The sequence below is a fragment of the Biomphalaria glabrata genome, chromosome 2 (assembly GCF_947242115.1).
Source record: "Biomphalaria glabrata chromosome 2, xgBioGlab47.1, whole genome shotgun sequence".
Taxonomy (NCBI): domain Eukaryota; kingdom Metazoa; phylum Mollusca; class Gastropoda; family Planorbidae; genus Biomphalaria; species Biomphalaria glabrata.
Genome location: NC_074712.1, coordinates 31907403 through 31919376, shown reverse-complemented (window position 1 = coordinate 31919376; position 11974 = coordinate 31907403). Strand labels below are relative to the sequence as shown.

Here is an 11974-nt window from a genome sequence, read left to right as displayed (position 1 = left end):
GAACATTTTTTCAGCAGGACTTAGACTACAAAATCAATTGACAAGGGAAGTCATTGCTATGATTGACGTATAGATGGGAAAAACAGAGGAACATCTTGCACGTACAGATTGCTTGATATCGCATTTTTCTAGCAAAGTAATAAAGTTGGTATTTGGTTGCGAATTGAAGAAGACTTTTCATTGTATAATGGAATTTTTTTCTTGGGATTGTGAAAATGTTATCTATGAGCCAGTGCTGATATATAATAAATTATAAGATTGCATGGGAGCGATGCAAAAAAAATTTACCTTCCAACCTTGTAGCAAAACAAAAACAGTTTATAAATGTTTAAGCAAACCACTTAAATTAAGGGATATACTTATCAGAGACATAAATGCTGTAAGGTACTTTGGTATCTTGTATTACAGCACACCTAACATAGATCTCTGAAGTTGTAAGATTAACAGTAGCAATGGCAATGTTCAAATGACTGAAATGTTGTAGGATATTCCTCTTTATTTATATATTTTTGCCATCGCTCTGAAAATACAAACACTAGAAGAGCATCACAAAGACAACTGCCAGCTGTCTGTGAATACATGCCAACCTTTCATTGCTTGACTTTATTGTTGACAGATGTACTGGGGGAAAAAGTGAACTAAACACAAGAGTACCTTCAAATTAAAGTGTTAATTCTTGGCAAAGTGGTGGCTAGGCTACAGCACTTACACATTTACTCTACCAGACAGGGCCGCCGCTACCTATTGTGCAATGTGTGCATTGCACGTAGGCGGCCGAATGTAAGGGGCGGCCAAATCATTATTCCAAGAATCATGTTTCTATAAATTTTTGGTTTAATAAAAAAATACTTAAATATTTTATTTAAATTCAACTGATTCCATTATCCTTTGAGAACTTCTTGGGGTGGGGGGGGGGAGACGACATTTGCACAATAAGAAGTTATTTTGGAAACTTAAGAAGAAGATGTGCACGTGTGTTGTTGAGTGCACATGTGTAGCTGAGTGCAGGTGTGCCTAGAAGTGCACGTGTGTAATTGAGTGCACGTGTGCCTAGATGTGCACGTTTGTAGTTGAGTACAAGTGTGCCTAGGTGTGTACTTGAGTGCAAGTGTGCCTAGATGTGCACGTGTGTAGTTGAGTGCAAGTGTGCCTAGATGTGCACGTGTGTAGCTGTGTGCACGTGTGTAGTTGAGTGCACGTGTGTAGTTGAGTGCACGTGTGCCTAGATGTGCATGTGTGTAGTTGAGTACAAGTGTGTAGTTGAGTGCACGTGTGTAGTTGATTGCAATTGTGTTTAGATGTGCACGTGTGCCTAGATGTGCACGTGTGTAGTTGAAAGCGATTGTGCCTAGATATGCATGTATGTAGTTGAGTGCAATTGTGCCTAGATGTGCACGTGTGTAGTTGAGTGCACGTGTGTAGTTGAGTGCAATTGTGCCTAGATGTGCACGTGTGTAGTTGAGTGCACGTGTGTAGTTGAGTGCAATTATGCCTAGGTGTGGACGCATTTTTTTTTATGGGGAAGGAGAGGCATGTAAATTCTCTTTAACACGAAAAACTACATTCACACAAGAAGATATCTATACAATTGCAAATTAATGATAATGAAAAAGTTTACATTTAACAAGATTACAAAGACAGTTTGTGTGGAAACACAAACTCATAATCGGCCCCCGAAGGGATCCACCGAAGCAGGCTTCAATATTTTCAGAAAGAACATCCAAATGAAATTATATCAAAGACAAATGAGAGATAAGAATGGAGAAAGAAGGTTGACAGATCTTGTGTAGTGCCCCAACGATACAGCAGATCAAAGGATAGGTGCAAGTGAAAGCAAAGTTAGATATGAATCTGGCCTAACTAGTTCCCCTTTCAGACCTTGTGGTCTATAGGGCAGATGATGTAAAGTTCATCTGTTGTTGTGGCCTACGGTTAACGAGGTTGTCATGTAGCCAGCACAACGACCAACCGCCTTTACTTTTCCCCAACTAATATCAGGTACCCATTGGAGCTGGGTGGACTCAGAGGCGCCTAAGGATTCCGAAGTTGAAAATCCCAGTCTTCACCAGGATTCGAACCCGGGGCCCCCGATTCGGAAGCCAAGCGCTTTACCGCTCAGCTACCGCGCCTCCCCTGGCCTAACTGAAGTCTAATTAGCGTTTTCTCTTTAAAAAATTGCTTGCATAACTGATTTTAAAAATTAGATTTTTCGCTTTCAGAAAAAAAAAGTAGCCGTTGCATCAGAACTTTGAATGGTCTAAAATATTGTGATGTCGGATTTTCAATATCTTTTCTAGTTTACGAGATCTAAACGGGACGGACGGACAGACATTTCGCACAAAACTAATAGCGTCTTTTCCCCTTTCGGGGGCCGCTAAAAATGGCATTTACATTTTTACGTTCCGGTAGAAGATGAAATGATTGGTAGGCTAACTAATTCTTGAATAAGAGAGGCCTCATCATTATGTTTCCTCAATGGAAAGGCCCTCTTTATGGCTGCTAGGTCATAATCTAACTATCGTAACGATGCCCCGAATTCATGCCCTGAATGTTCCCATCATCCCTTGCTGTCCTACAGGAGGTTTGGACTAGGACGTAGGTCTAATAATCTTAATTTCTGAAGGAAGATAAAAAAAAAAGTATAAAATACAACATAATGGCCTACCATACCACATGGATTACCATGCATAATTAGATTGGCACATGAAATGTGCATGACGTAATTATCGTCTTTTTTGAAGTGACGTCTGTAATAGATGAATTCATGAATTCTAGTTGCCAATTTAAGAGTAAAATGCCTTTACATAGCTTTGCTCAACTCATAGAACTGTCATAGAACTGTCTGAAAATGTAATCCTTCGAACACATTCTTCTTGATCCCGTCGGGTTTTGGGAAGGCCCGTTCTCGCAAGGATCTAGGTATTACTCACATAATAATAATAAAATAAAATAATTAAGTTTTATGTTGTTCCCCCTTACCCCTTTTAGTTTCCACAGCTTTTTGAGCTTTATTGAGCTTTATTGAGCTTTATTGAGCTATGAAAGAACAGTCTATATCAGGGGTGGACAAATTACGGTCCGCGGGCCACATGCGGCCCGCCGAAGCCTTTTATGCGGCCCGCGGACGCTTAAAGAAATCAGGTGTGCCCACAGGTTATACATATAAAACTGCAAATATATTTCAAAATAAATAATTCTCAATATCTATATAAATTTTAAAAAGTTCTGATTCTTATCACTAATGAGGAAGAGGTTAAAGAAACATTGTCTCTACAGGTCATTCTAAAAAGTTTAAAGTAAACTAAGATTATTCTTATTGGCAAATTTCAAAACATTCAAAGAAAAATACGCAGGCCAGTATTTATTTACTGTTATGAAGAACTGTGTTGAACATGTTGGATTAGTTCGGAACAAGATGGCATGAGTAACAACGGATGGAGTCCGTGCTTTGACTGAGAAAAATAGAACAATATTGCAACCATAAACTCTTAACTGGAAAGTTTGCACAAAGATGCATTGAATATGAAACATGTTTATCGCTGATTTTCTATCAGTGATCAAACTATGATTAATTCTATCAGAGCAAAGGGACTTTATCACAGGTATTTCCTAGAAGTACTTATAAGATTTGGAAACATAACATTCCGATGTTCGGTATCACAGTATTAACTGCTGGCCTGGCATGGACAAGATGGTATTGAGAAGAATGTGGTATCTCAAGGAAGAAACTATGTTCTTTTAAAGACATTGATTTGTAATGAAGAGTGGAAGACAGACTTCACTTTTTACATCAGGATTATTCCAATGGGTTGCTTCTACATTAAATGTATGTACATGTTAAATCTTTTCAAACAAAGAGTTTTCCATTTCACCAGGCAAGCAAGTGAAAACAGGTTTTGTCATTTTCCTTTGTTGAAAGGTGGAACTTGGGACCAGTTTTCAATACCCTCAGTTCACCATTTGGTGCAGAAGCTGATTCAGCTCCAGCGGACATTCCTCCAAGCACATTACGACCTACAAGAAAAGTCCCAGTCAGTTCTTCTTATGTGTGCCAGAATCTATATTTCCACACTTTAAAAAAAACTTTGCTGCTAAACTTTCACATTAATAGGGTCCACACACATCTGTGAACAAATATTTTTGTTTCTTGTTTGAAAATAAACAAGTGTAATCACATGTCGGTGCTGACTGACTGTAATTTGACAGCAGTCACGAGGATAACAACTAGTAAGCTAGTTCCACATTTCCGGAACATTAAGCAGAAGTGTAAACAGTGAAATAATTCACATTAAGTACAACTGTACATTTGTGGTGAAATTTCTTGATGTAAAAAAAAAACACAAAAAAAAAAACACTATTGCAAAATTTAAAAAAACAAAATTCGTAAAATTAGATTCAGAAATGACTCATGTTTTAATTCCTCAATTGGAAGCGTAAACAAAACTGAAAAGTAAATGTATAACACAGTATAAATGTGAATTAAAAGATATAGGCCTACACAGCTAGCGTATTATTTTTCTGATTAAATTTTTCATATATGCGGCCCCCAATTCCCAAAACTTTTGTAATGCGGCCCTCGATGGAAAAATGTTGCCTACCCCTGGTCTATATCTAACGTGGATGAAAGAGGAAACCATGACGATACATACACAATTTTTTAGGCCTCCCCCCCCCCTTCCCAATAAAGAAGAAACAAAGAAAAAAAATGCTAAGCTTCCTAAACTAAAGATAATATTTATAAAAAAAATAGTTCAACAGGGGAGGTGCGGTGGCTGAGAGAAAAGGGGTTGGCTTCCGAACCACCGGTCCCAGGTTCGAATCCTAGTGAAGACTGAAATTTAAATTTCAGGATCTTAAGGGCGCCTATGAGTCCACCCAGCTCTAATGGGTACCTGACATTAGTTGGGGAAAAGTAAAGGCGGTAGTTCGTTGTGCTGGCCAGATGACACCCTTGTTAACCGTGGAGCACAGAAACAGATGAACTTTACATCATCTGCCCTATAGGCCGTATGGTCTGAAAGGAGAACTTTACTTACTTTTATGATTGGTTTTTAGTAGCTTCTAATGTGATATAGATGTATATCAAAGAATTGTTTTTACATGATATGCACAAGAAAGCCTGTAAGATATTCATTGTTATCTAATTATCTTAAAAGATAACTGCGTGTCAATGTTCATCCGACTAGTCTATATTTAGTTTGATTAGTAATGATACACACATTTTATTTTTTCCCTTTTTCTTAACGTTCAAGTAGCCAGCGTTGAGTCTACTTCAAGCAATGCTTGTCTTGGCGACTGTCTTTTTGGCTGTTTGCGTGCCATATAGTTATGGAAGTATTTGCTGCACGCCAGATCAGTTTGAGGCATTTTTCATCTTTGATGACGCTAATGTTTTTATTGACGCTAATGCTGGTACCGCCTATAGGTCAGTTTTTTGAATTTGTAAATATATTTAGGATTCCTACTGGTGAGTTTTGATATTTGAAAAGTCGACTGCTTGTGTTAACAAAAGAGTAATTTTCTGTTTGTACCGCCTACAGATGAATTATTTGGTAGCTTGCTGAGTTCTGTTGTTTTATTTTTACAACGGTTATGTTAAGTCGCTCTGTAGTTTTCTTGGTTGTTTGGATTTTCGCAATCCATTTTTCGACCATTGTTACACATCGAATCGTCATGAAATTTTACATACAAGCTAATGATCCTATATAACATGAATCAATAAAAGAATAACTAATTAGTCGTAATTATTTAATTTTTGTCCTAATATATATATATATATATATATATATATATATTATATATATATATATATATATATATATATATATATATGTGTGTGTGTGTATATATATATACACACACATGGGGGGAGTGGACCCTAACCCCCGATGGCTACGCACGTCAGAAGCACCATGTATTTTCTATGTTTTTACTTATATAGCTATATCAAAGGCACCATAGCTATGTATTTTTTTGTGTAGATATATCAGAAGAACTATGTATTCTATTGTGCGGATATATCAAAAACAATATGTATTTTCTATGTATTATTTTGTGTAGCTATATCAGAAGCCTTATGTATTCATTTATGTACCTATATTAGAAGCACTATGTATTGTGTACCTATATCTACTCTATATGCATACTCTTGTGCAGCTATATTAATGGCACTGTGTATTCTCTATGTATTCTCTTGTGTGGCTATATCAAAAGAACTATTATTATTTTGGGTAGCTATAAAAAAAAAAGAACTTTATTCTTTGTGTAGCTATATCAACAGCACCGCTCAAGTCTCTTACGACTACACCAGACGAGTGAGTTACATGAACGTATCGTCGGTAGAGCTCACCCCCTTAGTACCACAACCTATCGTGACTCAGTACAAAATAATCAATGATTATGTTAAGGTAAGCCAACACCATCTCTCTCTTTCTACACAATTCATTAGGGAACTGTACAAAGGATAACTTTAGCTTTAAGATAATCAACTTACAACAATGACGACCGAAGTATTAGTAAACTAAATAGAAACAAACAAAAATGTCTCTTTAGCAATACAGAATGTTAAACAGAAAGAATTAATTGGGTGAGGATATCGTTGTTTACTGCATAAATGATTAGACTTGGTTCGAAACCACTCGATTTTTACGCTCTGGCCGATCCGGGGCGGGTGCGTCAATAAAGGTAGATTTTCGGATCGGCCCTAATGTTCCATACATTTGTGTCCACAGAGCTATTTTGCTAGCAAAATAATTCAATGCCAATGTGAAGATTATGTCAAAGAGTGTATGTATATTAATCAATTATAAAGAAAACTTTGTAATGGATTTGTTTATTAAACATTGTCTTAATTACCATTTTAACAAATGATTTTTTCCTTCTACAAAATATACAGCGCCTAGTGGTCAAAATTGATGCTTAAAGTCAAAGACTAAAAAGGCCAAAAAAATAATTAATAAAAAAAAAATATACAAAAACTGCTTGTATCATTCATTGGCCTCCTTGGGTCGTAGAACGATTATGGTTCATCTCGAACACTTTTTCACGTGGCTGTGGAGCCCTATTTTGGAGAGACACTCCCGTTTACATAGGCTATATTGCAGGTCAAGGTGGCTTTCGCTTTGGTGGTAGAGGAGCTGGCCATTTTTCGTCTGGCACGCTTTTCTTCAAGAGATGAGGCCCATGTTTTCTTCAAGAGCTGAGGCCCATGTTTTCTTCAAGAGCTGAGGCCCATGTTTTCTTCAAGAGCTGAGGCCCATGTTTTCTTCAAGAGCTGAGGCCCATGTTTTCTTCAAGAGCTGAGGCCCATGTTTTCTTCAAGAGCTGAGGCCCATGTATTCTTCAAGAGCTTAGGCCCATGTATTCTTCAAGAGCTGAGGCCCATGTTTTCTCGCTTGTATCAAAACACATTAAAATTAGAAAATTAAAAAAAAGAGCGTAGGTGCGAATTTCATTTTATCTCACCCACAATCAATTTTTTTTTCATTTTTTAGTTCTATGGTACTTTTCAGTAGAAAGCGTTGTTTTCTAAATTATTATTTTTTTTTACTATTTATTTTTTTTATAGTTCATTTAGTTCAAAGTTCAATTTCGTGTCATATTTCATAGTTCATCCATCTTTAGGGCATACAGTACCAGTTCTCTGATGTTCACTGTGATAAAACAAACATAGGAACCACGATGCAACAGCTCTGTATACCAGGTGTAGTATTAAAAGAAGACCATCTCTCAAAGAGCTAGATCTTTGGCAACTTATTATTTGTTGAATTTCTATTTAAATTGTTTAAAACTATAAGTCAGTATGCCCAAGTGGCGTAGTTAGGGTATTTGATGCCTGGTGCGGTCGGTCCTCATGATGCCCCCCCCCCCAAACAAAAAATCCTTTTTTTTTCTCCAAAAGAAATGCGTATTTAATGTTAAAGTATTGCTAATTTGGAAAAAAAATATCTATTTTACAAAAAAGATACTACAAATAAATCTTAGTGCTTTCTTACTAGCAGTTTATCTATAATTTTCATACCGCATCATGATATTGCTAAATTTGATGATAATTTCTAGAAGAATTTGGTCCATTGAAAAAAAATTCAACCCCTAGATCTTATATTGTGTTTCTACAGAATCTTCTTGCTTTTGCCTGGTATTTGTTTTCATGCAGCCAATATTGCACTTATTTAGGACTTTTAATCCAGCCTTGACATGTCAGGTGTAGGCTTGATGCCCCTCATCACTTGATGCCCTGTGCGGCCCGAACCACCCGCACACTGCTAACTATGCCACTGGTATGCCCTATAATTTGGTTTAATTAGAACACATGTGGAGATTACTTTATGCATGATTTAGAAAGAACCAAGAATATGAATCTGAATTTTGTTTTGTCTCATTGATTACATGTTTCTGAAGAAAGCTTTGCACTTTAAAATTTTTTTTAAAAAGTCTAACTACCCTAGTGTGAATATAAGCCATAACCCACACACACTAATAATCATATGCTAGTTGTGCTTGTATATTTGAATGAGTTTGTTTTTATGTACAGATAACGCTATCCAGTTGACCAATGGCTTTATTGGTAAAAACCAAACTCAGGTGGTCACATATCAGTACACCTACCCAGGTTCACCCTACACATATACCACTACGATAAACCCAAAAGGTAGGTTCAGATTTGCGCTAAATATAGGCCTATACTTAACCAGTAATGAATATGTGAACAAGCCAATAATCTGTGATATGAGTGTTAAATATATTACAGTTAACGTTTAGCCCAGTATATCTCAAACTTTTAGCAATGAAGCCTCTTCTAGACCAAAAAAAAATTACTTTCGCGACATCCTTAGCAATCCAGGGGGTTATTGCGTTTTCATGAATTATGAGATTCTGAAATTCATTCTCTTGGCGTCTACAACACACTATTTCTCACAGTAAGAAGAGCGAAGGTGGATGAGACTTGAGCCCTCGAGTTCAAATTCAAGTCGCACGATTTTTTAAAAAAATTATTAAATACATTTTAAAAGAAAGCTATTACGGTAACCTTTAACCAGATACCTCTTTCTCCCCCCCCCCTTTCCTTTTCCCCACTGGTCCAGACAAGTGATAGGATCATAGCGCATTGAGAAAGAAACAGTTGGTAAAAATATTTCTAATCGCACAGATTTATTATTCTTATTCTAGAGCTAATAGAAATTAAATTACACGATTGATCCAAACTAATTGATACGATTAATTACAATTAATATAAGCTTTGTTTTTGAAAAAAAAGTATTTTTTTTCTTGTTTTTGTATTTACTTAAATAAAGTTGAATTCTGTTTTATTCTTTTAAATCCACAAGCCTGCTCAACATTGTTTCAATTTATTTTCATCTGGCTGTTCTCAGCGTGCCTTCCTGTTGCTCAGATCTACCTTAGCGCTGATGTAGTGCCAGACAGTGGGACCATGAACAGCATGCTGGTTTCGGACATCTCCCTAGGAATCAAAGACACGTCTGTTTTTATCCCGCCAAAAATCTGCCTCAACGATAAAAGCAGTCGGGTTGAGAAGGTATTGTCGCTATCAGTGACATACTTGTCGTGATGGGATCTCAGATTCCTTAGGGTGCTGAAATGATCAATATAAGTAATTCAAATCTAATGAATTTATAAATGATTTTCTATATAAAAGAATGGAACTAAATGTTCTATTTATCTCCCATTTCCCCGCCTCTCGCTCCCCTCTATAAAAAGTTCAAGCACTAGCCATTATATTTTTATATTTGTATAAGTAATAAATGTATAAAATATTAGTTCTATGTAGCCTATAATTTGTCAACCTATTCAACACGTGTTTGATCCTTATAAAATACTAGAACTGGACACTGGCTATGCCCGCTGATTTATTCCTAGGTTTTATATTGTTTATCCCGGGCATGCTACCCTACCTCATAGTGGCGCCCGGGTGGAAACGATCGTAGGAGGAAACGATTAGGCTAAAGTGTAGCAAAACAAGACTCCCGTGGGGGTGCCTAAGGGGGTGCGAGAGCATCCTCATTGCACTGCGCGGAGTTGTATAAAAGCTCCCACAACCTTGTCACAATCCAGGCGCTGTTCCTCAAGGGGCCGTTACATAAATGGCGTGTCTCGCACAGTTAGCCTGGTATAGAAAAGGAAAATGGCGGGAGTCTTAATGTACGCGGCCTCTTGCCACGATTCTGACCCACCTGCCAGACAGAACAGTGTACACTGTTCTCATTCAGGCCGGTGAGAGAGAGCTCTTTTTCACTTTTGCTGGCCTAGAGTTCCAAGAGCCGAAGACTCAACTCTACCTGAAAGTTTCAAGAAGAAGAAGAAGAATATTGTTAATTATGGCCGGAACACCCTCGTATTTTTTAAATTTCAATATACGGGCCACATTTGAACGATCAACCTAACAGACTTTATTAGCCAGTGAACTAGTGTATTTGTTACAATGACATTTCACGGCCCGCTCTCTTTTCCCTTCTGTCTGTCTGTCTGTCTTATCTGTCGGTCTGTCTGTCTTTGTCTCTGCCTCTCTCCATATCTATCTATCCCTATCTTTCTCATTCTCTCTCTTTCTCTCTGTCTTTTGTTTTCTTTTTTAAGTGTTTTTATATTTTTCTTATTGACATTTATTACCGAAAATCAGAAGTCGTATCATTACAAAAACGTGTCTAGCTGCAGTAGACAACATTGGACAGCGGTGATAAGTGAACTAGATTTATATCTTCTTACTGCTAAATCTTATCAGATAGTTTATTCATGAGCTTAAAAATATTGTTTTTTTTTATTTCAGCTCCAGTTCAACAGAGTTATGTCCAGACTACTCAAACTGACCAGATATTTCTGAAGTTTATATTTTAAATAATTGTTTAAGACGGAATTTGTGTGTATATTTAGTCCATTAAACAGCACAAGACACCGCAGCAGTAGTGATAGAATTCCACAAACGTTACTTCTGCATTACAGTTTGTAAAAAGACAAAAATTAAATGTAATTTTAATCAGATAACTTTTTTTATTATATTCAAGCAAGTGATCTTACGCAAAAATGAATGAAGCTTTTCAAGAATGAATGAAGCTTTGCAAGAATGAATGAAGCTTTGCAAGAATGAATGAAGCTTTGCAAGAATGAATGAGGCTTTGCAAGAATGAATGAAGCTTTTCAAGAATGAATGAAGCTTTGTAAGAATGAATGAAGCTTTGCAAGTTTGAGTTGAATTTCATGAATTTGTGTCTGACTGGTTGAATTAGAGAACATTTTAGTTTTGATTAAATAAAAGTTACTTTCAAATTCTTAGGAAAAGTTTAAACATTTGGTTTCTCTTCGACAAACGTCACATTTGAAGGACGACGTACTGAAGAAACTCGTGTATGTGTCTAACGCAATCAGTATCACAGCCGTCCATTCCAAGGAACAGCAAGTTATGTTGTCACTGGCAACACTATTGCAGACTCCTTGGTCCACCAGGGAGGGCAAATTCCACCCACTCAACAGGCTGTAAGTTTTCATCATGCTCTGGCTATAATTTAAAAAAAAAACAGAAATGGAAAAGTGGTTTGAGTGCTGGGACAAGTCCCGTGGAGTCTGGGAGCGCATGAGGCGCCCTGACCGCACATCTCCGTGGTGGTGGCTGTCCAGGCCTGAGCAAGCTATTATAGCACAGTGCAGGACAGGCCACTGTCCTGATGGCTCATATTTCTCACGGCTATGGCCAAATTTCGATTCACAGTGCCCCCGCTGCGGGGAGGAAGAGGAAACCGTGCCTCATATTCTGTTTGACTGCCCCAGACTTGCTGATCTCCGCCTCGACAGGTCTGGGAAACACAAAATTCTCGACCTGTATGGTGACATTTATGCACTACGCAAGACAGCAGGGTTTCTGTCCAGGGCTTTTGCAAGAGAGGATTTGAGCCTCTCAAGCCCTCACTCAAATGGAGTTTGATGGTCATGATGGTTGTCACCTTGTTCTTTAAATTTAATTTCT

The 11974-nt window shown here is 37.4% G+C and overlaps 1 protein-coding gene across 1 annotated transcript; it reads left to right on the top strand.

Annotated features, from left to right (window-relative positions):
- The first annotated feature begins 5215 nt into the window (after window positions 1–5215).
- LOC106080039 (mammalian ependymin-related protein 1-like) lies at window positions 5216–10995 on the top strand. The gene is made up of 6 exons (XM_056020076.1): window positions 5216–5425; window positions 6269–6407; window positions 7624–7702; window positions 8534–8650; window positions 9372–9535; window positions 10784–10995. Exons 1-6 carry the CDS (start codon window positions 5280–5282, stop codon window positions 10835–10837), a joined length of 699 nt encoding a protein of 232 aa, XP_055876051.1. The 5' UTR covers window positions 5216–5279; the 3' UTR covers window positions 10838–10995.
- Window positions 10996–11974: the final 979 nt, after the last annotated feature.

Bases quoted from the DNA above. Each gene is read 5' to 3' on its own strand.
- LOC106080039 (XM_056020076.1), top strand. From the start codon at position 5,280: ATGCTTGTCTTGGCGACTGTCTTTTTGGCTGTTTGCGTGCCATATAGT. The intron at 7,703-8,533 runs GTGTAGTATTAA...TTTTATGTACAG, and splicing joins GCAACAGCTCTGTATACCAG to ATAACGCTATCCAGTTGACC. The intron at 8,651-9,371 runs GTAGGTTCAGAT...GGCTGTTCTCAG, and splicing joins CACTACGATAAACCCAAAAG to CGTGCCTTCCTGTTGCTCAG.